At 42.5% G+C, this 27,082-nt stretch overlaps 1 protein-coding gene across 1 annotated transcript in view; it reads left to right on the plus strand.

The window, feature by feature from the left end:
• The window catches only part of NT5DC1 (5'-nucleotidase domain containing 1), a 273,566-nt gene that overhangs the window by 185,391 nt on the left and 61,093 nt on the right, over nt 1-27,082 (plus strand). Inside the window, exons 7-8 of the mRNA XM_044288786.1 lie at nt 11,830-12,004; nt 18,980-19,077. Of these exons, the coding sequence (XP_044144721.1) occupies nt 11,830-12,004; nt 18,980-19,077 (273 nt within the window). The remainder of the gene's footprint in view (nt 1-11,829; nt 12,005-18,979; nt 19,078-27,082) is intronic.

Here is a 27,082-nt window from a genome sequence, read left to right on the forward strand (position 1 = left end):
CGCCGCTCTGTGTGGCGCCCAGTTTAACACAATACAGGAGGCGGGTGCCGGCAGCAGAATCGCATTGCCGGCACCCTGCCCCTGACAGGGAGCTGCGATCAGAGGCAGTTAACCCCTTAGGTGCCGCACCTGAGGGGTTAACTGCTGATCTGCCAGTACCCGCCTCCTGTATAAAGGGGTAATTTATCATTGGTGGTGCAGTGTGCCCCCCCCCCCTCAACCCCCCCCATCTCATTAAAATCATTGGTGGCACAGTGCGCCAGCCCCTCTCAACCCCCCCCCAGTATTGAAATCATTGGTGGCAGTGGCCACAGGGACCTCTCCCCTCCCCCTCATTGGTGTTGCAGTGGCAGCTTCTGATCGGAGCCCCAGCTGTGTAAGCCTGGGGCTCCGATCAGTTACCATGGCAGCCAGGACGCTACAGAAGCCCTGGTTGCCATGGTAACATCCCTGATGCTGTGTGCACAAGGCACAGAGCAGTAGGGACAGTGTGAAGTCCTATTCACCCTGATAGAGCTGAATAGGACAAGGGATGAAAGATCCCAGGTTCTCGCCCCTAAGGCTACTTTCACACTTGCGTTCAGAGCGGATCCGTCTGAGACGGATCCGCTCATATAATGCAGACGGTGGATCCGTTCAGAACGGATCCGTCTGCATTATATTGTAAAAAAAATTCTAACTGTGAAAGTAGCCTCAGACGGATCCGTCCAGACTTTTACATTGAAAGTCAATGGGGGACGGATCAGTTTGAAGATTGAGCCATATGGTGTCATCTTCAAACGGATCCGTCCCCATTGACTTCCATTGTAAGTCTGGACGGATCCGCACGGCCAGGCGATTTTTTTTTTTATGCGGCCCACATAAACTTAAATTTTGTTTTTTTGGCCCATGTTAGCCTTTGAGTTTGACATGCTTGATCTAGAGGCACCATTTGCTTAATAGATCAATTAGCCACTGCTATACAATTAGCTATTGATAATGTAAGTTTAGGAGAATATGAGATCTATCCATCTGTCTATTCACCTCAGATTTTGTGTTACAGCCTGTGTTAGGTATTACTTCTTTGGGTGTTTTATAGAATTGTAAACCATTTGAAAACCCTTTTATATGGCTAGACAATCCCTTTAATAATAATCCCTTCTTGCACTATGTTAAAATCCAGTCTGTCTGAAAAAAAAAATCCAGAAATTCTATTTTTTTAAGAATATAGCACACTCTTGTGGCCGCTTATTTTATTTTGCTTGGATCTTGGAAGACTTATTTTTTTTACACAAAAATGTTTTTCTTGTGCATTATGAAAAAGTGTTCAATTATTCATTTTGTAGCTGTAAAATATGATCTAAAAGCAAGTAGCATTAAAGATATCCTGTTACCACTTTTTAGCCTATAAAATAAACATATTCATAAGGTAGGTCGAGAGATCCTCTGAATAATTCTAGGGTTCATTTTTATAAATTTTATAAAAATCCACCAATTATTGCACAGCAGGAACCCCTCTGGCTTCTGCTACGGTTTTTCATTATGAATGCGGTAGACCCACTCGCAGTCTATCCCCATTGAATGGAACTAAACAGTGAGCAAGCGTGCTGTAAACCAGGGCTGCATAATATCCCTTACAGCCTCCCATTGAAAACAATGGGAGGTAAAGTCAACGCGGCCACCAGCGGCTTTTTGGCTTAGAATGCACACCAAATTCCACTGACAAAAGCTCTGTGTGAACGGGACCTAAGAGAGATCAGTACCCCACTTTTTCTGATGCCAGTGCAAATTCCGCCGGATGGTGTCCCAACAGTCAGATGTCACCTATGTGAAGCAAAAACTGTTCCTTTCAAAATGCTCCAAAATGCATTCCGTTCTGTTTAGTTGCGTTCCCATACCGGAGATAATATAATTTTATAATACATTATATTTATATTTTATAATAAACATTTTTAAGTCACTTAAGGGATCACTGAGCTTTTAAAAGTGGCGAGAAGCCTAAAAAGTCGCAAATTATGGCACACATATGGCATGAGCCATAAGGTGCGACTTTTTATGCCACAGCAGTGGTGTAATTAGCTTAATAAATGTACCTCAATATGCTCAATAGAAGACCCGAATGGTACAACTTTTTCTGTGTTATTAGCTTAGATTGTGTTTGTTTATATCAGGGTTTTCCAAAATGATTATACAGTGTTTTTTTTTAACCCTTTTAAATAACAAACCACATTTTTTTTAGTAATCAGTGGAGAAACCCAGGTCATTTTAAAGGGCTCACTTTCTTAAAAAAATGTATAAACAAGTAATCCTCCTGCATAAAATCAACGCGTTTCAACCATAAGACAGGTCTGCTTCATGGATTGACAGTATAGATTATTCAGGTACAGGGATGTAACAGCTTTTTAAGCAAAAAGGGGGAAATGAAATCAATTGAAAATGTTTAGGAAAATGGTTAGGGTAAAATGTAGATAATATTAACTCTTGATGTACATGCCTGTGGCTGAAAACTGACTAATGCAGGAAACAATAATATATTAATAATGTAATAACATATCTGTATGATAATTCATTCCATAAGGGTGAGCTGTGTGTGTGTAAGGTAAAAATCCAGAAAGCTTCTCTCTCCAATAATAATTTTTTGAAACGGCCCTCTCGCTTGTATAATTTTACTTTCTCTATACCAATTAAACTGAGGGACGCAACCTTACTATTATGTTATTCCAAAACTGTTTAGATGCGCCAGAGATGTTACGATTTTTATTTTTGTTGGTGAAACCTTCAGTTTTCTGGTTGTACTGCCTATGTGAGCTAAATTGCATAGTGTGCACATGATCATATTTAGGATGCCTTCTGTGTTGCAATTTATGTAGCTTTTATTTTGTTTCTTTTTGGGTGTGTGGGAATTGTTTGGTTGAGTGAACATAAGAGCAGGTCTTGCAGGGATGATTCCTACAGGGATAAAATCCGAAATTGGATAGCCATGTGAGCGATTTGGAATAATTTGTTTTTAAATCGCTAGGTTAGGGTTAGACACTCTAAATCCTTCTGATAATATGTAGTATAAATTTTCATCTTCATAAAGTATTGGTATATATTTGTAAATTAAAGAGCGTACTTGATAAAACAGAGGATTATATTGTAAAGTAAGTGTGAACTTGCTTTTATTTTTGTTCCTGTTTTCATTATGTTCTTTGGTTAAGCTCATGTCGTGTTAACTTGTTAAGGGTGCTTACACACTAACGTTTTTTCCTTTTCCGGCATGCTACGGTTTTATCTCCGGAAGACTTGCCTGAATGCTGGATCCGACATTTTTTTCCATAGGAATGTATTAGTGCCAGATCTGGCATTCAAAATACCGGAATGCCGGATCCGTACTTCCGGTGTGCGCATGCGCAGACTGGTAAAAATGTGAAAAAAGATACAAGACGGATCCATCTGTCCGCATGACAAGCGGAGAGACGGATCCGTTCTTGCAATGCATTTGTGAAATAGATCCGCATCCGAATGCGTCTCACAAATGCTTTCAGTCACATCCAAATCGCCAGATCACACTGCCGCAAGTGTGAAAATAGCCTAAGACGGGCAGTGGCAGTTAGGGTAACCCCTGGCTGACAATCTATTATGTATAGCTTTCTGTTCACATTGGTAGGTTTTGTCTGTGCTGCAATTACGTTTGGCTCTGATTATTTCACCAGTGGGAATAGCTTTCAAAGTATGTTTTGGGTGGAATGTACCTGCATGAAGAATTGTATTACCTGAGGTGGGTTTTCTATATGTAGCTGTGGTGATCTCCTGATTTGGTATACCCTGTAATTTTAGGTCTAAGAATGTAATTTAATATTTATTTACAGTATGGGTAAATGCAAGATTGTAGTTATTATTATTTAAATAGGATATAAAGGGGGGTACGGCAGCCAAATAAATAGCAGGTCATCGATGTATCTGCCGTGCCACCTAATATTATCCAAAAAATGATTATTTTCATTATAAATATACATGGTCTCCCAGTAAGCCATGGCTAAATTGGCCAGGGACCTAAAGTATTTTGCACCCATAGGGAGCACATTTTGCACCCATATTTTTTTGTCAAACTGAAAGAAATTGTTTTTTATTAGAAAAACTGTAATTTCTAAAGTATTCGCTATAAGGCCCCATGCACACGGCCGTGTTTCACAGCCGTGTGCGGGCCGTGGAACCGCGGCCTGGATCCCTCCTGAGAGCAGGAGCGCACGGCGTCACTGGTTGCTATGACGCCGTGCGCTCCCTGCTGCCGCCGCAATACAGTATTACACTGGTATAGATCTATACCAGTGTATTACTGTACTGTGCCGGCAGCAGGGAGCGCACGGCATCATAGCAACCAGTGACGCCGTGCGCTCCTGCTCTCAGGAGGGATCCAGGCCGCGGTTCCACGGCCCGCACACGGCTGTGAAACACGGCCGTGTGCATGGGGCCTAAGCTCTCAAATGGAATTCCAGAGTTTACATTATAAACCCATGTGGTAATTACGGATACAGAGCTGTTACATCACAGCTATGTCATCAGTTATTACAGTTCCAAATTCTAGGTTCCATATTGCGCAATACGTCTTTTGTGCCCTTTAAAAAGCCTGGTACTCTGCATACTAAGGCTGGTTTCACACGGGCGAGATTTCCACGCTGGTGCAATGCGTGAGCTGAACGCATTGCACACGCACTGAATCCAGACCCATTCATTTCTTTGGGGCTGTTCACATGAGCAGTGATTTTCACGCATCACTTGGGGCTGTGTGAAAATCGCAAGCAAGTGTGGATGCGGTGCGATTTTCACGCACGGTTGCTAGGAGACGATCGGGATGGGGACCCCATCATTATTATTTTCCCTTATAACATGGTTATAAGGGAAAATAATAGCATTCTTAATACAGAATGCATAGTACAATAGGGCTGGAGGGGTTAAAAAAAATGTAAACTTTTTTTTAACTCACCTTAATCCACTTGTTCGCACAGCCCGGCTTCTCTTCTGTCTTCATCTTTGCTGAGCACAGGAAAAGGACCTGTGGTAACATCACTGCGCTCATCACATGGTCCGTCACATGATCCATCACCATGGTAAAAAAAGATCATGTGATGGACCATGTGATGAGCGCAGTGATGTCATCAAAGGACCTATTCCTCAAAGAAAAAGACAGAAGAGAAGCTGGGCTGCGCGTACAAGTGGATTAAGGTGAGTTAAATGATTTTTAATTTTTTTTACCCCCTCCAGCCCTATTGTACTATGCATTCTGTATTAAGAATGCTATTATTTTCCCTTTATAACCATGTTATAAGGGAAAATAATACAATCTACACAACACCGATCCCAAACCCGAACTTCTGTGAAGAAGTTCAGGTCTGGGTACCAAACATGCCGATTTTTCTTATGCGTGTGCAAAACGCATTACAATTGTTTTGCACTCACGCGGAAAAATCTTGCTTTTTCCCGCAACGCACCCGCATCTTATCCGGGCCAAAAACATGACGCCCCTGTAAAAGAGGCCTAAGGGTTGGAGTAAATTGTCTAACCAGGCTCCCAGATTTTCACAAAGGGTACCCAAACCTGAGACAATAAGTCTCAGTGGGGGAGGTGAGATCCCCTTGTGAACCTTCGGGACCCCGTACATAATAGGTGTAATAGGTTCATTAATAAGTAAAAAGTCACTTTGTTTTTGGTTAATGACCCCCAAAGCTAGACTTTCAGATAACAAGATTTTTATTTGTTTCAATAGGTTTTTAGTGGGGTCACTTGTCAGGATTTCAAGTGGCTGGTTCAACCTACTCATGGTTTGCTGCTTATATTGCACAGTGTCCATCACATCCACGGCACCTCCTTTATAGTGACTTAGGCTACTTTCACACTAGCGTTCGATCGGATCCGTTCTGAACGGATCCGATCGTAATAATGCAGACGGAGGCTCCGTTCAGAACGGATCCGTCTGCATTATATTAGCAAAAAAAAGCTAAGTGTGAAAATAGCCTCGGACGGATCCGTCCAGACTTTCAATGTAAAGTCAATGGGGGACGGATCCGCTTGAAGATTGAGCCATATTGTGGCATCTTCAAACGGATCCGTCCCCATTGACTTACATTGTAAGTCTGAACGGATCCGCTCGCCTCCGCTGCAAGCAGCGTTCAGCTGTCCGCCTGTCCGTGCGGAGGCGAGCGGAGCGGAGGCTGAACGCCGCCAGACTGATGCAGTCTGAGCGGATCCGCTCCATTCAGACTGCATCAGGGCTGGACGGCTGCGTTCGGGTCCGCTCGTGAGCCCCTTCAAACGGAGCTCACGAGCGGACCGACGAACGCTAGTGTGAAAGTAGCCTTATTCTGTAACTGTGATAATGCAACTTTTTGGGCTGGTGACAATTTGTGATTGACATGTGCAGCATCATATTTAGAATTCAAACTTTTGATCTCCCTAATCAATACAGTTTGGAAACCATCCATGGATTCCATCCTAGAATGTATTGGGTATTTTCAGAATTAATTACTGATAAGTGCTCTAAAAATTCCATATCTTGATGAACATTAGTGTGCTCCGCATCTGCAGCAACATCTTGATTGTCAAAAAAATGTCTCCTGATTGTTAGATCCCTAATAAATTTGTTGATGTCTTTTATGAGACCAAAAATATTAGGAGTATTAATTAGTAGGTGCAACATTTAAACCCAAGCTGAGGACTTAAATTTGTTGATTGGTGAGTTCTTCCTGTGCTGTTGGCGTGTAATCACACCTGTTGCGTTTTCGATGTTTGTATCCTGCTCTCCGTTTTTTGGAGTGTTGTTAGATGTTTGTTTTCTTAATGGCTTTGGATTCCTATAATAGGAAAGACGTGCATTTGTTAAACCTGAAGGTGATTCCAAATCCATGTGTTTATCTGATGTGTCCATTTCTGATGAGCTAAAAGTAACACGGTTGTTCGGTCTGCATTTGTGGCATCGCCTGGATATACCTGTCATATCCACTGCCATTAAAGGAACACTTCCATAATTTTTTGTCATATATTTACAACCTATATGTGAATATTCTATGTCATTTTTTAAAATAAAAAATGGATGGATTTTTTTGGGATATAGCTTTTTGAAATCATGCCATGTATTCTACTTTCTGTTCTGGCTCCTTCTACTTCCTCTTTGTATGGACTTTTAGCACGAAAAGCAGTCTAATTTAAAGGGAACCTGTCTCCATGAATAGAACATAAATCACACTTTATAATACACTAGACATTAAAGAGGACCTTTCACCTGGAAAAACATTGTGAACTAAGTATCATGCCATATACAGCGGCGCCCAGGGATCTCACTGCACTTACTATTATCCCTGGGCGCCGCTCCGTTCTCCCGTTATGTCCTCCGGTATGTTCGGGGACTTGGTTATAGTAGGCGGAGACTTATGACTCTTGGTTATAGTAGGCGGAGACTTATGACTCTTGGTTATAGTAGGCGGAGTCTGTCCTTGTTCTGCTGGGCGTCTCCTCCTCCTAGGCTGTAGCGCTGGCCAATCGCAGCGCAGAGCTCACAGCCTGGGAGGAGGAGACGCCCAGCAGAACAAGGGCAGTCTCCTCCTACTATAACCATGTCCCCAAACATACCGGAGGACATAACGGGAGAAAGGAGCCGGTCCCAGGGTTAATAGTAAGTGCAGTGAGATCCCTGGACGCCGCTGTATATGGCATGATATCATTGAGTCCAGTGTATATTTAATTCAGAGCTATAGCCACTCCCCTGCCCACCTGCTGCTGATTCATATGGAAAATAACTGTCATTCAGCAGCAGGTAGGCGGGGAGAGTCAGGAGCTCATGAATATTCAGGATTCATCATTATGAGCTGGAGCTTTTCAATACAAGATGTTGGCATATTGACTGGGTCAATTAAAGAAAGTGACCCAACATTTTGCTAAGAGAATCATTCACTTATTTATGTTGCCTTTAGTTAGGACACCATAAAACTGGTGACAGGTTCCCTTTAAGCCCGTTACAATAAGGAGCGCTAGAACTGTAGTGCATAAACATTAGTAGGAACAGTTTATATTAAATGGCAAGGGAACTTGACCACGCTGACTGGTGGTTGAGGCTGGTGGCCATGGCTGAGACTGCTGACACTGGGCACTGACTGCGGCTCGTAGCCGAGACTGCTGGCACTGACTGGTGGCTGCGGCTGAGACTGCTGGCCTTGACCGCTTGGTATTACACTTTTTGTGATTGTAAGGTGATTTAAAAAAATGGCACATATTTTTTTTTTTTTTTTTACGGCGTTCACCAGACAGGTTGGATAACATACTATTTTTATAGAGCAGGTTGTTACGGACACAGTGATGCCTAATATGTGCATATTATTATTTTTTTTTTGTATACTCAATAAAAGCATTTTTGAAAAAAAAATCTTGTTTTTGTGTTTCCATTTTCTGAAAGCCATATGTTTTTTATCTTTTGGGGCTATTGTCTTAGGTAGAGTCTCATTTTTTTGCGGGATGAGATGACAGTTTGATTGGTATCATTATGGGGCACATATGACTTTTTTATTGCTTGGTATTACACTTTTTGTTATGTAAGGTGATAAAAAATAGATTTTTTTCGCATATTTTATTTTTATGGTGTTTACCAGATGGGTTGGATCACTTGTGCGCGCTCACATCTTGAAAGGGGGGGCAGGGGTGCTGCGCACTCTGCATCTTGACATCTTGAAGGAGGGGGCTGGGGTGTTGTGTGTGTGTGTGGGGGGCATTAACCCTTCAAGCATCGGGCCACTGCCAGGGTAGAGCAGCGGCCTGATGGTTAGCCCCTCTATACAGCATTGCATGGAAGGGGTTAAACGGCCAACATCCGTGCCAGCACCAATGTCGGCCGTTTCAAGCAGAGTGTTAGCTGGACATTCCAGCTAACACTCTACCCCGCTGCCGCTCTTCCACCCTAAAAGGGGGGGGGGATGCTGTGCGCTCTGTATCTCCTGTGTGGAGAGAGGAGCAGACGGCGGTGGGGGCGCCTAATTGGATGCCGCACATGCCCAGTGCAAAACTGGTGACACACACACAGACACAGCTCACTCACACAGGGATTTTATTATTATAGAGAACATGTTAATGCCTGACAAAGGGTCCGATCCGGACAAAAAATGTGTTATAAGTTAAAGGATAACAGTCACACTTAGACCCTAATTTCAATTTTCATATATGTAGTTACTAATAACATGATATTCCAGAATCAGTTACTATTAGACTGACTTACCCCATATTTTATAAGATTCAGCCCTTGGCAACCAGTCTGCATAAAACTGCAATTTCACTATTCAGTTAAGATGGCTGCCACTGCCCTCACCCTGAGGCTAATCCCTCCTATCCTCACTAGCCATTAACAATAGCCCCCCAAAAGTGTCAGTAACCAGAACCCTCCCCCCCTAAAGGGTTAATCTCCTGCAGCACAAAGGGGTCCTCTTACCACATGTTGCTTTCATTTATACACTGAGCAGATGGCAGATCTGCCTTCCCTGGTCTGCGCTGCTTCAACTCTGCATTGTCCCAGTCTGCTGAGTGAGGGAGCGTCTGCCAAGCGCACGGACAGGGAGAAGTGCACACAGCCCAGGCACTGTTATCAGCTGCTGGGGAGGACCTGGCTTTAATCATTTACTTACAGTCCCTGGCTGTCAGTAATCTGACCTTGCACACAGCGGGCTTCTGCGTCCTCCGTCCTTCAACAGATAGACGGACCCTGCATAGCAACCCTATTTTAAGCACAGGTAAAAGTAGGCAGTACAGGGAACAAAAATGTGGAATTAAGGGGTAATTGAATACACAGTGAGAAGTTGAAATAGGGCCACCAAGGAGATATTAATCACCACAATCCAATACTCAAAAAAAAAAATATATATATAAATTAAACCGTTACACTTTAAATAATAAAAACTTCCTGAATCTGAACTGTATCCTGACTGTCATCTGAAGGTAGCATTGCACTTTGAAATCCCTGTTCTCCTTCTCCATACCGTTTTTTCCATATGAGCATCTCCAGTAACATTTCTTGAAACTGCATTTTTAATAATAAAACATTGATTTTGCATTGACTTACAGTATATGCTATCAGACTGCTGCTTCTTATAAAGGTAGGACACTGATAGGGACATCTGCTAACAGTAAAATATTTGTCAAAGGTAAATGAAAAAATGAGAAATTCCAACATTAGCCACTAGGGGTCAGCAACAGTTTGTAGATAAATTAAATTCCACAGATTCCTGAATCTGCACCCGATTAAACATTTTAAATGAATATCAATCTAAAAACTGTTACCTATGCCGTGAAGATGGGACGGTTTCCTAGCACACAGAACATTATGGCCAGTAGTAGTATTGTAGTATTGTTAAGCCATGTCACCAGTATTCTAATTGGTTTAGCTTTTTTTGTAATACTAAGAGCAGGAACAGGCATCTTTGTAAGATTTGTGATGACACTGTAACAGTGATTGAAAAAAAAAAACTTCTGTTAAATCTGTCAGATGACATACATGTGGATGTTGTGCAGTGGTATGTGGTGTGCAGCAAACACTACACATTTTGCAGCAAGTACATGTGAATCACATGGTGTTTATGTACTTCATCTGTATTCGCCGTTGAAAAAACACCCTTGTCTCCATTTTTATGACTTTCCATTGAATTCAAAACATTTGACACAAATGACACAAAGGTGCTGAGTGTCCGTTACAGTGTCTCCATTCTATTTGGTCACAAACGTGAATGGACCACAAAGCATGAACATATAATATCTAGCATACATACATCTGGTACGTGTGACCTAGGGGTCATGCTGTATAAACTCTGACCTCCGCTGACGTATCGTACAAATCAGCACCCTTCTGGCGGTGAAGTTGGAATGCCAGCATACATACAGCATATGAATGAGCAGTCCACAATTTTTTTCTGTTGTATTTAAGAAAATATGGGCCTCCATATGAAAATGGAGATAATGTAGATGCCTCTATGACTGGCCTTGTATAGCTCTGTACAAAACAGAGGTGTAATAAGTCCATGTGCACATTTCAGACACTCCAGAGATCAGGCTTCCATTTACCATTAGATTATTAGTGGTGGCCACATATTGGTAATATGTTGACTCTAGGGCCCCTTTACACTGCCCGATGGAGGAGGTGATTGTCCAAAAGGATGCGTTCCTTCTCGACAATCGCCTGCTCGGCAGTTCAGGAGAGGGCTGCATTTACCTGCAGTGATCCCCTCCACAGTATGAGAACAAGGGATCGCTAATCTCATTGCTGCTCATCCTCATATAGCGGTATTGTTTCTGGGCACCCTATGAACGAGCAAAACGCTTGTTGTTCGGTTAATACAATCGTTGGTGCAATTCACCTAAATGATCATTTCTGGGCAGCAGATAATGCTGTATAAACTGCCTCTGCTGCCCAGAAACAATGCAGCTTTATGAGAACAAGCAATGGCAATAGCAATCGCTCCTCCCCATACTGTGGAGGGGATCGCTGCATGTAAATGCATCTTCTCCTCCAATGACCAGCAGACAGTAAAACCTCCCTCCTGACAATCGCCTGCTTCATTGAGCAGTGTAATGGGGCCCTTAGGTGACCACACCAATTATGAATGAGTGTTTTGCTTGTTCATCAGGTGATCGACAGCAATTATTAGGAACAATAAGCATTCGGACAAACGCAATAATCTGCCCAACAATCGGGCAGTATAAAAAGGGCCTTTAGAAGGGTCACCTTAAAGATTGCACCTTCCACTAGAGTTCCCAGTTAATGACACTGCGGTATGTGTGCATAGCAACCAATAGTAACATCTTCAACACAAATCAAACAAAACTGTGTTTCTGTTATTATAGAAAATTGTGGAACATATTTTCCAACTGTGAAGAAGGACCCAGGCAAATATTTAAAGACATGTCCTGAGTCTTTGAAAAACTGGTTAAGGAGTCTGAAAAATGCTGGAAAAACTGTTTTGTTAATCACTAGCTCACACAGCGACTACTGCCGACTCCTGTGTGAACACATTTTAGGGTAAGTCGTAACATATATATATTTTTTCATTCATTTGAATTGACTTGCATTCTGATTACTCATGCTATGTCTCAGGGTTCTCAGTTGTCCACAACATATAGAGTACTATGATAAAATTCCTAATCCTTAACCAGCTCAGCTCCCCTAGCTTAAGCCCCCTTAATGACCAGACCACTTTTTACAATTCTGCACTACACTACTTTCACCGTTTATTACAACTTACCACCCAAATGAATTTTACCTCCTTTTCTTCTGACTAATAGAGCTTTGATTTGGTGGTATTTTATTTCTGCTGACATTTTTACTTTTTTTTATATTAATCGAAATTCACCGAAATTTTTCCCTTTCGGTTGTAAAATAAAAAAAAATACATTTCTATATACATTTTTCTCTAAATTTATTGTTCTACATGTCATTGACAAAAAAATTATGCAATAAGTGTATATTTATTGGTTTGGGTAAAAGTTATAGCGTTTACAAACTATGGTACAAAAAATTTGAATTTCTGCATTTTGAAGCAGCTCTGACTTTCTGAACACCTGTCATGTTTCCTGAGGTTCTACAATGCCCAGACAGTAGAAACACCCCACAAATGACCCCATTTTGGAAAGTAGACACCCTAAGGTATTCGCTGATGGGCATAGTGAGTTCATAGAAGTTTTTATTTTTTGTCACAAGTTAGCAGAAAATGGTGATTTGATTTTTTATTTTATTTTTTCTTACAAAGTCTCATATTCCACTAACTTGTGACAAAAATAAAAACTTCCATGAACTCACTATGCCCATCACGAAATACCTTGGGGTGTTTTCTTTCCAAAATGGGGTCACTTGTGGGGTATTTATACTGCCCTGGCATTTTAGGGGGCCTAAAGCGTGAGAAGTAGTTTGGAATCCAAATGCGTAAAAAAATGCACTGTGAAATCCTAAAGGTGCTCTTTAGAATTTGGGCCCCTTTGGGCACCTAGGCTGTAAAAAAGTGTCACACATGTGGTATCGGCGTACTCAGAAGAAGTAGGGCAATGTGTTTTGGGGGGTATTTTTACATATACCCATGCTGGGTGAGAGAAATATCTCTCTAAAAGTCAACTTTTCCCATTTTTTTTATACAAAGTTGTCATTATATAGAGATATTTCTCTCACCCAGCATGGTTATATGTAAAAAGACACCCCAAAGCACATTGCCCTACTTCTGAGTACGGCGATACCACATGTGTGACACTTTTTTGCCCCCTAGATGCGCAAAGGGGCACAAATTCCTTTTGGCAGGGCATTTTTAGACATTTGGATTCCAGACTTCTCTCTCTTTAGGGCCCCTAAAATGCCTGGGCAGTATAAATACCCAACAAGTGACCCCATTTTGGAAATAAGACACCCCAAGGTATTCAGTGAGGGGCATGGCGAGTTCATCAAAGTTATTTTTTTTTTTGCACAAGTTAGCGGAAATTGATTTTATTTATTTTTTTTCTCACAAAGTCTCCCTTTCCGCTAACTTGTGACAAAAAAATTCTGTCTTTCATGGACTCACTATGCCCCTCAGCGAATACCTTGGGGTGTCTTCTTTCCGAAATGGGGTCATTTGTGGGGTATTTATACTGCCCTGGCATTTTAGGGGCCCTAAAGCGTGAGAAGAAGTCTGGAATATAAATGTCTAAAAATGTTTACGCATTTGGATTCCGTGAGATTTAATTTTTTGTCACAAGTTAGTGGAATATGAGACTTTGTAAGAAAATACTAATAAACTATCTTCTATGAACTCGCCATGCCCCTCAAAAGTGATCTTTTTATAGCACAGCAGCTTTTCTACAGTGTTTTTGCAGTGATCAGAAAAAGATCAGGCATGATCGGGCGAACACTGCATTTTTTGTAGAGCCTATAGAACATGTCCTATTCTTGTCCGCAATTGCGGACAAGAAAAGGCATTTTCTATATAGTTCTGGAAATGTGCGGATCTGCAAAATGCAGAAAGCGCATTGCCGGTGTCCGTGTTTTGCGGATCCGCAGTGTCCGTGTTTTACGGATCCGTGGATTCACGGATCCGCAAAACACATACGGACGTCTGAATGGAGCCTTACAGGGGGGTGATCAATGACAGGGGGGTGATCAGGGAGTCTATATGAGGTGATCACCCCCCTGTAAGGCTCCATTCAGACGTCCGTATGTGTTTTGCAGATCCGCGGATCCACAAAACACATACGGACGTCTGAATGGAGCCTTACAGGGGGGTGATCAATGACAGGGGGGTGTTCAGGGAGTCGATATGGGGTGATTAGGGGTTAATAATGGGTTAATAAGTGACAGGGGGGGGTGTAGTGTAGTGGTGTTTGGTGCTACTTTACAGAGCTGCCTGTGTCATCTGGTGGTTGATCCAAGCAAAAGGGACCACCAGAGGACCAGGTAGCAGGTATATTAGACGCTGTTATCAAAACAGCCTCTAATATACCTTTTAGGGGTTAACAAAATTGCATCTACAGCCTGCCAGCGAATGATCGCCGCTGGCAGGCTGTAGATCCACTCTTTTACCTGCTGATCCTGTGAACGCGTGCGCCTGTGTGGACACGTTCACAGGAAATCTCGTAATCCTGCGTGCGGCGGTCCTGTAGTGGTTAAAGGGATTCTGTCATTAGATTTAACCCTATTAAGCTATCTGACATTAGTGATGTGCTAATGTCAGCAAAACCTAACTAGCCTATTCCTACTTTTATCTATGCCCCAGTTACGCCAGAAATCTAACTTTTATAATATTCTAATTAGCGTCTAGGAGCAGGGGGCGTTGTTCTGCCACCTTTGTTGCCTCCCTCCAAGTCCTGATTGACAGGGCCAGGCAGAGCTCACATCTGTCTGCCAGCCCTGTGCTCTGGTGAAATCGCAAGCTGTTCAGTATTCGTCGCAGGCCCGGTGAGGAAGCTGGTAGCCTGCGAGCGTCTTTCCCTTACCGCTCCTGTGCCGAATACTGAACGGCGCGAGATTTCACCAGAGCACAGGGCTGGCAGACAGATGCGAGCGCTGCCTGGCCCTGTCAATCAGGACTTGGAAGGAGGCAACAAAGGTGGGAGAACGGAGCCTCTAGGAGCAGGAACAACGCCCCCTCCTCCACTCTTAGAGGCTAATTAGCATATTATAAAAGTTAGATTTTTGCGTAGCGGGTGCATAGATAAAAGTAGGAATAGGCTAGTTAGGTTTAGCTGACATTAGCACATCGCTTATGTCAGCTAGCTTAATAGGGTTAAATCTGGTGACAGAAACCCTTTAAAGCAGCTGCATGTACATATTAGATGCAGTGCAGGCAGAGATTGTGTGTGTGTTTTCGTGGGTTTTGGATCTTTTTCCATCCCTCTGCTTTCCATATGAAAATATGTTTTTGCTTTCTAAGCAGGCAAGCTGAGCTTTTTGCAGATCTTATGCCTTGGTCAGCAGTCTTAGCCAATCGGATGTCTCCAGACTTCTCCATTCCCTCCTCTCTCACGGCCTGATAGACACTGAGAGGGAGAGGAACTGCAGCCGCTTCCCGTTCCTATCTGCTTTCTAGGGTGCTGCAGTTGAAAACGATTGCAGTTGACCACATGCAGTAACTGCAGCAGTCCAATTAAACACTGGCGTTCTACATAGCAGAAATCATCTAAATGATTTAATTAATTGAAGCTGGCTAAATTCTTTAACTGCGTTGCAAATAAATTTTGTTCATGCATTAACTGCCTCCCAACTGCGCTGCGTGACAGGACCCTCTCTGTGCTACCTAGAGTATGTTATTGGTGGCTGTTGCGTTCAGGTTTTCTGATGCTGTTTTGGAAGCCAAAATCAGAAGTGGATCATAAAAAGAGAGAATGTATAAGGGACATTCTTTTTAGAATCCACTCCTGGTTTTGGCTTTTAGAACTGCAGCAAAAAACCTGAACGTGTGGCTGTATTTTTACAGGGACAAGAACATTAAAAAGTGTTTTCCCTAAAAAACATTTAACGCTTTAATGTGGGTACGGTGCTACCTTTAGGCTCCATTCACACGTCTGCAATTTCGTTCCGTTCCTATCCCTGTAGTGCATTGCATTTTAATGTCAGTGCTATACTGGCATTTACCAGCAGGCTACAGGCCTATACCAGGCGCCAGCCAGCCTTTACACACATCAGCATCCCGCGATTGTATTTGCCGCTCCCTCTGTCACCACTTACATGCAACAAGCGCCATTGCCTGTGGCATGTAAGAGGTTAAACAGCCCGGATCGGCCCTTCTACCTGTCCAGGCTGTTAGAGCAGGAGCACCACTCTTATGTGCGAGGCGAGTCCCAGCTCTCCGCTGCCTTGTGGACCCATGCAGTGCTTAGACCGGGCCACCTTGAAAACCTGGCGGCCCAGCCTAAGGCCCCTTAATGACCACCAATATAAGGCGTGTTGGTGGTCACTAAGGGGTTAAAAAAGAGCAGAAAGGCTGAACAATGTAAGAGTAGAAACACATATACATGGCCTTCAAAAAGTATTGAAGTTTTCCAAATTTTTTCACATTACACCCACAAACGTAAATGTATTTTATATATATATATATATATATATATATATATACACACATGTTACACATACAAATAGTTGATTCTGTTATGAACGTCAACCGTATCACCTAGAAATTTTTTGAAGTCCAGAAATATTAGTCAGGTCCAACATTTACAGTGGGCCTCCAAGCAGGAAGAAGTGAAGTACAGCTTCCTGAAAGGGGGAAAAATTCCTTCACCAGCACAAGCTGGGAGTCAAGGCCATGCTTTGGCTGCTGTAGATACTGTAGTTTTGTTGCTAAGGCTACTTTCACATCTGTGTTTTTCTTTTCTGGTATTGAGATCCGTCATAGGATCTCAATACCAGAGAAAAATGCTTCAGTTTTGTCCCCATTCATTGTCAATCGGGACAAAACTGACAGTGCGCGGGGACGCAACCAATCGGAATGAAATACATTCTGGTGTGTTCCGTTTGGTTGCATCCCTATCGCGGACATAATAATGCTGCAATTATTACAAGTAGGTTACACAAAACATAGACATACACATAAACGGTAATTAGATGTACTATGTTAAATAGACCCGGAAAACGTAAGTAAAAACCCAGTGTATATAGATACACCAAACAACGAGAATGAACTGAGATTAGACGGGTATATCGTCAAAAATAAATCCTTTATTGAATAAATAACATATATAGACGAGAACGTGAGACAACAGATAAAAAATGGCTACATCTGAGGAGGCATATCAGCGCAAGTGAAACATAAAGGGGAGGGATGGAGTACAAAAACGGAGGCAGAGAAAGAGAGTACAATGCCTCACTAAATTCTACATGTACTTCTGTAACCAAAATTACTCAGTATATGGGGCAAAAAAAAAACAACAAAAAATACTAAGGTGCAAGTGCAAATGATAAAACACCACATCAATAAATGGTTACAGACTACACCGCAACATATGGATGTGTAATAGTTCCAATAGATGTATGGAAACATCCAGCAGCCAACAAAAAATTAAAGTGCATAGAGAGTCACCACATCAATGGTCCAATATCACAATGGAAACTGTGGTGACAACTTAGAACTCCATATACATAAAGATATTGCTCAGGTACACGGCAACATCCACCTATGGATAACCCAAGTGGGTATAGCTAAGCACCAGAGCCAGTAAACACATCCCCAAAAATCCTCAAAAGCATTACATATCTACATACCCATAGTATGGGGATATACACCTCAGGAGAGCCACGTAACCCCGACGCGTGTTTCGGCTGGTGCCTTCCTCTGGAGGACATGTTATTTTTTTTTTGCGGGGCCACAAAACGGAGCAACGGATGCAGACAGCACACAGAGTGCTGTCCGCATCTTTTGCGGCCCCATTGGAGTGAATGGGTCCGCATCCGAGCCGCAAAAACTGCAGCTCGGATGCGGACCAAAACAACGGTCGTGTGCATGAGGCCTAATGCAAATTAAAAGGAGTTGCATTAAGGCTCCATTCACACGTCCGTGGTGTGTTGCGGACCCGCAAATTGTGGATCCGCAACACACCCGCCCGGCACCCCTATAGAAATGCCTATTCTTGTCCGCAAGCTGCAGACAAGAATAGGACATGTTCTATCTTTTGCGGAGCTGCGGACCCGAAGATCGGGGCCGCGCTCCGCTAATGCGGATGCGGACAGCACACTGTGCTGTCTGCATCCATTCCCATAGAAAATGAATGGGTCTGCACCCGTTCCACAAAATTGAGGAACAGATGCGGACCCATTTGCGGACGTGTGAATGGAGCCTTATGCAGCTTAAAATTAGAATTTTGTGAAAAGGTTGAATATTCTAGGCTCAAAGTGTCACACTCTAGTCAGCTAATTAATCCATATCCCCTGAGGAAAGGGGACCTGAGATTGTGACTTTGGGGTTTCATAAGCTGTAAGCCATAATCATCCAAATTATAACAAATATCTCGCTCTGCATGTAATGAGTCTCATGTATTAGTTTCACCTTTTAAGTTGCATTACTGAAATTAATTAACTTTGCACAATATTCTAATTTGACCTGTATATATAGGGGATATATATATATATATATATATATATATATAGAATAAATGAACTCCGCAGCACATCCAAGTCGTAAAGAAGTAAAACCATTGAGAGGATTGAAACGTCGCATGCTTGGTGATTAAAGTTTCTTTTACTTCTTTACGACTTGGATGTGCTGCGGAGTTCATTTATTCTATATCGTTTGGAGGTGGATCGTCGACTCAGCCGCTGGCACTCCGTCCGTACTATTCAGACAGTGGTGCTGCCCATATTCCTTGGTCTATATATATATATATATATATATATATGTGTGTAAAATAATCATTTCTATTATCATTTGTATTAATTTCACTATATAACACATCATGGGTGTCAAAATATGTTTCTACATAGAAAAATGTATTGTCTTATAGAAGGAATATCCCTGCTTCAATAGTTTAATTTTTTTGTTTGTAGGAAGGATTTTGAGGAGCTTTTTGACATTATAATTACTAACGCCTTAAAGCCAGGATTTTTCTCTCTTACTCCTCAACAAAGACCATTCTGGACTCTTGGTAAGTTTGTTCTTGTCATTGCATTAAAGAGATCAGATCACTAAATAATAGCTAGATACTCACCTCTGTTTCCCTGCCGTGGCACTGCGAATTACGGAAATACATTGAGTGGACTTCAAGTTTGTGCTCAGAAGATCCTCTTCATTATGATTGTGCACTCAGAAGTCCAGTCAATGTCTTTCCGCTGTGCTTTGCAGCAGCACAGCAGAGGAACAAGGGTGACTGTCACCCTATTAGTGACATGGAGTCTATTCCAGCAGTACTATTTATGTAGCATTGCACTATGCTTGCAGGAGGTGACAAACTCCCATTAATCTAAGTTTATAAATGTGTTGGCCCTTCAGTTGCTTGGAGAAATGTCTAAAATCCATTCTTAATAAATGTGCCCCTTAGTGTAATTCTCATAGACTCCAATGCTAATGCATTACAGTCTATGAGAGAAGCAATCTAATGATTGCTTGTTATAGTTCCCTAGGGAAAGCTATTAAAAAGTGTAAAAAATTAAATGTATAAAAATTTAAATCAATCCTCTTTCCCCAAAATCTAAATAAAAATACATAATTAAAAAAAAGCATCATGTGCATCACGCTTTGTGAAGATGCTTGTGCTAATAAAATATACAAATATTTATCCCATACGACAAACGGCAGAACAGTTTTTTGGTCCCTTTGCATCCCACAAAAAATGTAATAAAAAGTGAGCTGAAAGTCTTACTCTCGAAATGGTAAGTTGTGAAGTACAGATTGCCCTGCAAAAAATGAGCCCTCACACAGCTCCGTACACAAAATAAAAAAGTTATGTGGGTAAGAATATGGTGATGCAAAGAAAAAAATAGTTTTTTCGAAAGTTTTTGTTTTTAAAACACAGATATGTGCTACTGTTGTTATCGTAATGACCCATAGAATGAAAGTAACAGGTCAGTTATACCACATAGGAAACACTATAAAAACAAAACCTATAAAACTATGGCGGAATTGTGTTTTGTTTTTTATAATTCCACCCCATTTGGATTTTTTTTCCCGCTTCCTACTACATTGTATGGTGCCATTAGAAAGTACAACTTATCCCGCAGAAAACAAGCCCTCATACGGCTATGTGAATGGAAAAATAATATTATTATGGCTTTGAGAAGGCTGAGAGTAAAAAAAAGGAAAAAATAGAAAATTGACCAGCCATTAAAAAGTTAAAGTGCATTACGGAGTAATTCTTGATTCACTGAATGAAAAAAATTTGCTTTGGAGGTTTTCACAATGTATTTAAAGGGTGTATCTAAAAGTTCATTGACCATGGTCCAAAAGTTCAGATTAAGCCTCCCTTCCCCACACAACATCTCTTCATATTGGCTGGCTGTGACCACGTGTAACTTTAAAGGGTTTCTACCACCAGAAATACTGTTATGTAGCTGACTGACATTAGCGATGCACCATGTCAGCACTACTTACAGTATGTTTCTAACGTTAGTCCCTGCAGCCGTTTTTGTTAAAAAAAAAAGCACTTTAGGTGCTATGTGGGCGTAAAATCAGCACCTAGAGGCTCCGTCCACTCACCCTGTATTCCGCCCAGGTCCAGTGTTGTGCCCGCCCAGCTCCTCTTGATTGATGCCACTGTTCCCTGCATCGTAGGCGAAATCCCGCGCCTGCGCCATTCACTTCTGGCTTCGGCGCAGGCTCAGTGAGTGAGTGATGCGATCCTGGCGCCGGCTTCCTCACTGCGCCTGCGCCGACTACGTCACAGTGAGGAAGCCGGCATTAGGAGAGCAGCCTTCACTCACTGCGCCGAAGACTGAAGTGAACGGCGCAGGCGCGGGATTTCACCAACGATGCAGGGAACAGTGGCATCAATCAAGAGGAGCTGGGCGGGCACAACACTGGACCTGGGCGGAATACAGGGTGAGTGGACGGAGCCTCTAGGTGCTGATTTTACGCCCACATAGCACCTAAAGGGCTCATTAGCATATAATAAAAGTGCTTTTTTTTAACAAAAACGGCTGCAAGGACTAACGTTAGAAACATACTGTTATGTAGTGCTGACATGGGCACATCTCTAATGTCAGTCAGCTACATAACAGTATTTCTGGTGGTAGAAACCCTTTAAGCTGCATTGCTGGCAGTGTGTAGCTATTGAGCTGGTGAGTTATATACAAATATATAATAAAGGGAATCTGCACCAGTATTATGCTGCCCTATCCAAGAGCAGAATAACCTGGTGACACATCTGGGTGACTTACTTGAACTGACCTAGCTGTTTTGTGTTGTTCTGTATTGAGGAGGTGGAGAGCTGGGATCCCATGAATAGGCAAGGATCATTGCTGTTCTATGGCAGTGAAGGGGTTAATGTCACTATACCTGGTCGTCTTGGACAGTAAATGTGTTAATGTCAGTATACCTGGTTTTCTATGGCAGTGAAGGATTTAATGTTGGTATAACTTGTGTTCTAGGGCAGTGAAGAGGTTAATGTCAGTATCTCTGGTGGTCGAGTGCAGTGAAGGGTTTTTTCCTGAGCTGTACCCTGTCAAAACCTTCCCTAATGTACTAAGATGTATCATCTGCTCACTGGCTCTCTCTTCTTTTTTAAGTTCACATTGTCTGTGTTGATCCTGATTTAATAATGCATCCTCTTGAATATTCTCTTTAAAGAGGTTCTCTGGGAATTAAGAAAATGAAAATACTTAAATATTACTTTAGTATAAATATATTCCCAAATATATTTCATTAGCTATAATGGTTCATTTTGTCTGGAGAGCAATCATTAGGAGAAATAAAATGGCCGCCGTCCTATTAGCACACACAAAGCCTGTCCTAATCACACAGCACAACACTGAGGTAAAGAGCTGCTTCATCCTCCTCTCTGCTCTACTTGTCAGGGATTATGATCCTGAATGCAGATTTTAAGATCTTCAGCTGAATCTCAGTAGGAATGGAGTCCATGAGGAGACATGAAGTACAGAGAGGACGGACAGGACAGACTGTGGTAATGGAGACTGCTGCTCATTATCTACACCCCCACTATCCTCTCTGTACTTCATGTATCCTAATGAACTCCATTCCTACAGAGATTTATCTGAAGATCATATTAAACTGTATTCAGGATCATAATCCCTGACAAGTAAGAGAGGAAGATGGCGCAGCTCTTTCACTTGTCTTCCAGTGTAATTAGGACAGGTTTTGTGTGGACCAGTAGTATGGCGGCCATTTTATTTCTTCTAATGATTGCTCCCCAGATGAAAGGAACCGTTATAACTACAGACGTGGACAAAATTGTTGGTACCCTTTGGTCAATGAAAGAAAAAGTCACAATGGTCACAGAAATAACTTTAATCTGACAAAAGTAATAATAAATTAAAATTCTATAAATGTTAACCAATGAAAGTCAGACATTGTTTTTCAACCATGCTTCAACAGAATTATGTAAAAAAATAAACTCATGAAACAGGCATGGACAAAAATGATGGTACCCCTAACTTAATATTTTGTTGCGCAACCTTTTGAGGCAATCACTGCAATCAAACGCTTCCTGTAACTGTCAATGAGACATCTGCACCTCTCAGCAGGTATTTTGGCCCACTCCTCATGAGCAAACTGCTCCAGTTGTGTCCGGTTTGAAGGGTGCCTTTTCCAGACTGCATGTTTCAGCTCCTTCCAAAGATGCTCAATAGGATTGAGGTCAGGGCTCATAGAAGGCCACTTTAGAATAGTCCAATTTTTTCCTCTTAGCCATTCTTGGGTGTTTTTAGCGGTGTGTTTTGGGTCATTGTCCTGTTGCAAGACCCATGACCTGCGACTGAGACCAAGCTTTCTGACACTGGCTAGTACATTTCTCTCTAGAATTCCTTGATAGTCTTGAGATTTCATTGTACCCTGCACAGATTCAAGACACCCTGTGCCAGACGCAGCAAAGCAGCCCCAGAACATAACAGAGCCTCCTCCATGTTTCACAGTAGGGACAGTGTTCTTTTCTTGATATGCTTCATTTTTTCGTCTGTGAACATACAGCTGATGTGCCTTGGCAAAAACTTCGATTTTTGTCTCATCTGTCCACAGGACATTCTCCCAGAAGCTTTGTGGCTTGTCAACATGTAGTTTGGCATATTCCAGTCTTGCTTTTTTATGATTCGTTTTCAACAATGGTGTCCTCCTTGGTCGTCTCCCATGTAGTCCACTTTGGCTCAAACAACGACGGATGGTGCGATCTGACACTGATGTTCCTTGAGCATGAAGTTCACCTTGAATCTCTTTAGAAGTCTTTCTAGGCTCTTTTGTTACCATTCGGATTATCCGTCTCTTAGATTTGTCATCAATTTTCCTCCTGCGGCCACGTCCAGGGAGGTTGGCTACAGTCCCATGGATCTTAAACTTATGAATAATATGTGCAACTGTACTCACAGGAACATCTAGTTGCTTGGAGATGGTCTTATAGCCTTTACCTTTAACATGCTTGTCTATAATTTTCTTTCTGATCTCTTGAGACAGCTCTTTCCTTTGCTTCCTCTGGTCCATGTCGAGTGTGGTACACACCATATCACCAAACAACACAGTGATTACCTGGAGCCATATATATAGGCCCAATGGCTGATTACAAGGTTGTAGACACCTGTGATGCTAATTAGTGGACACACCTTGAATTAACATGTCTCTTTGGTCACATTATGTTCTGTGTTTTCTAGGGGTACCATCATTTTTGTCCATGCCTGTTTCATGAGTTTATTTTTTTACATAATTCTGTTGAAGCATGGTTGAAAAACAATGTCTGACTTTCATTGGTTAACATTTATAGAATTTTAATTTATTATTACTTTTGTCAGATTAAAGTTATTTCTGTGACCATTGTGACTTTTTCTTTCATTGACCAAAGGGTACCAACAATTTTGTCCACGTCTGTATGTAAGGTATTTGGTAATATATTTATAATGAAGAAATATTTAAGTATTTTCATTTTCTTAATTCCCGGAGAACCCCTTTAATAAGCATTTGCATTTATGCACTTACTTTTCAGCAGCCAACAGCCATGTCAGCATCTTACCCTTCACTGTACACTATTGCTTACTTACACATATAGACAGTATAACTAATCCTGTGGGGCAGTGAAGATGTTGTGCCATGATTGATGTAACAAATGGAAATCAGATACCAAAGCTGCATATGGCTCCAGAGATGTCCCCATTCATTGCTCCAATTGCAGTGCTAGATTTATTTTAAGCTGGCAGCGTGTCCTTTCTATTGTAGCTCTCTCCCTATCAGCCCAGGGGCCGTGTACTTTTTACTGCAGCTCTCTCTTCGTATCAGTTCAGGGTGTGTGTCCTTTCTACTGCAGCTCTTGATAAAGGGGTGTATCCTTTCTGCTTCAGCTCTATCCCTGGTTCGCTGGGTTCACACCTGAGCGTTCGCGATGGAGCGGTCTGTATGCACGATTGTACCGGCGTTTGCAATCGCGCATACAGAGACAAGCGAACGCCCATTGTCGCGCGTTCCCAAAAGTCTATGTACGGGAACGGGCGACAAGACGCCCCAAAGAAGCTCATGTACTTCTTGGGGCGTCGGGCGTTTTACAGCGCGATCGTACGCGCTGTAAAACGCCCAGGTGAGAACCATGCCGATAGGGAAGCATTGGTTTCTCCTTGTTGAGCGTTTTACAGCGCATAGGAACGCGCTGTAAAACGCTCAGGTGTGAACCCAGCCTAACTGTCACAGCTTCTAACAGTATAAATGGTTGGTGGCTGTTGAAGAAAAGAACTCAGCATGTGTGACCACTGCAGTGGATGGACATGCACGTTACTATACACCAGTAAGCAGCAACCTCCGGCACTCCAGCAATGGTGAAACTACAACCCCCAGCATCCACAAGTGAATGGAGGATGCTGGGAGTTGTAGTGTTACAACAGCTGGAAAACCAACAATTTCTGACCCCTGTTAAAAGGACCAAACACCAGGGGCACCATTATAATAAAGTAAAGAGAATATCTTACGACTGGAGCATTTTTGTAACAGACAGTAACTTAGAAAAGTAACTAGTTTTTCATGCTGAATTATATTAAAATAACATTTAATGGTTATACAATCCCTTAAAGACCAGTATACTTGGGGGTCTATGGCAGTGAAGGTTTTAATGTCAGAATATCTGGTGATCTAGGGCAGTGGAAGGGTTAATGATGCATACTGGATACTCCCCTCTCCAGGCTCCAGTGTTGTCCTTTCTTTACGTTCTGTTTCTCCCTGCAATGATTACAGACTATAAGATGGGGGAGGAATAGAACCATGAAGCTGTAACTGTACAACTGCTCAGTTCTCTCCATGTCTGGCCATGGTGCTTCAGGGACTCTGCCCAATCAGTGATAATGTGGTGAGTCGGGCCTGTTGGCCACCCTGGTTTAGGGGCATGGTTGCAAGTGTGACTGCTGCAACCCTATAGCTAGCTATGCCACTCAATGTAGACATTAAAGGCATATCCACATGTTGCACCTTTGGGACCACTTCCTTCTGGGCAAATAGGGTTCCTTTGACCACTGTGCTGTGCTTGTTAAATCAGAGATGGCAGAAATGGTGATAAACCACTTAGGTGCCTGGCAATTACTGACATGTCTGTACCTGAAATTCTGCTGCACAGTTTCTTGCACTGATTTCTTAAATATACAATGTTCAGATACTATGGGGCCCAGGACCAGGTAATGTACATACATGCACATTTGAGATCTCTCACCATGATCTTGGACCATTATACAGTAATACATGAGTAGTACTGCACTTAAGGAGTCCAGATCAACATTTACAGTATAAACTCCTGTGTAAGTACCAGGCACTGTAGGGCGTGGTGAGGAGATATCCTCACGCTTATTTATTTTCCAATGGGCTCCTCCGTTCCCCACGCTGTGTCCCCTATTCTGGTTTCCCACCCTGTATGCTAATCGATACCATCGGTACAGGGAGGAGGAGATGGTGGCTAGCTGAGCATGTAAGCAGACGCATGCTGGCTGAGCTCCTACACACTATCGGCTTATTATCCTGAATTGACCCGAAAGTTTCTGTCGCTGGACCCTGTATGCAATCCGGAATACACAGATTACACCCTGGTACCTGAAAAGTCTAGCTGTGGTGCTGAGATGACCGGACGGAGAGGGGTAAAAGGAGCCGACAGAGAAATCCAAGATGGCGCCGGACCCGACACTCCGAGACGCCGGGAGCACGCAGGAGACTTACAGTGCGAGGCTGCGGCCAAACTTGGCAAACATGCCCAGAACTCTGCTTCACCCCATGCTAAAGAGGCCTGTGATGATCGGCATCGACCACCACTGACAAAGGGCCCAGAGTTGGATGGAGAGAGCTCTGAGATCAGAACAGAGATTATACGCACTTCTAACAAGTATGATCCCCTGCAGTCTTGTAGTGCAGATATGGAGTCAGAGGCCCCAGAGGTGGATCTAGATCTAGAAGAACCAACTCTTAAAGATGTGCTGAGAGCCATAACTAAATGTGGAAAGTCACTGAATGTACTCACGACGCAAGTGGGAACTATTAAAGAGGATGTGTCCATAGTGCGACTTGATTTGAAGAGGTTGGCGGAACGTACAACCGCTCTGGAAGGCCGCATGGGGGATTTGGAGGACGCCCTGTCACCCCTCAGACAAGAGACAAACTAGCACGCACATAAATTCGACATGATTATGGCCAAACAGGATGATTTGGAAAATCCTCTGCGTATAAATAATGTCAGACTAGTGGGAGCTCCTGAAAAAGTGGAAGGGATGAATCCCACTGAATTCTTTGAGAAATGGGTGAAATATCAGTTTGGAATAGAAACATTGACTCCACTCTTTGCAATTGAAAGAGCTCACCGGGTCCCTATACGCCCATTACCAACAGGGGCCCCATCCAGACCTATGCTTATGAAGATTTTGCACTACAGAGACAGGGATATTATCCTTAGAACAGCCAGAGAAATGCCAGACATGTCCATTAATGGCCACAAGATGTCACTATTTTCAGATTACTCTCTAGAGATTCAAAAAAAGCGA

The sequence above is a fragment of the Bufo gargarizans genome, chromosome 4 (assembly GCF_014858855.1).
Source record: "Bufo gargarizans isolate SCDJY-AF-19 chromosome 4, ASM1485885v1, whole genome shotgun sequence".
Classification (NCBI taxonomy): Eukaryota; Metazoa; Chordata; class Amphibia; order Anura; family Bufonidae; genus Bufo; species Bufo gargarizans.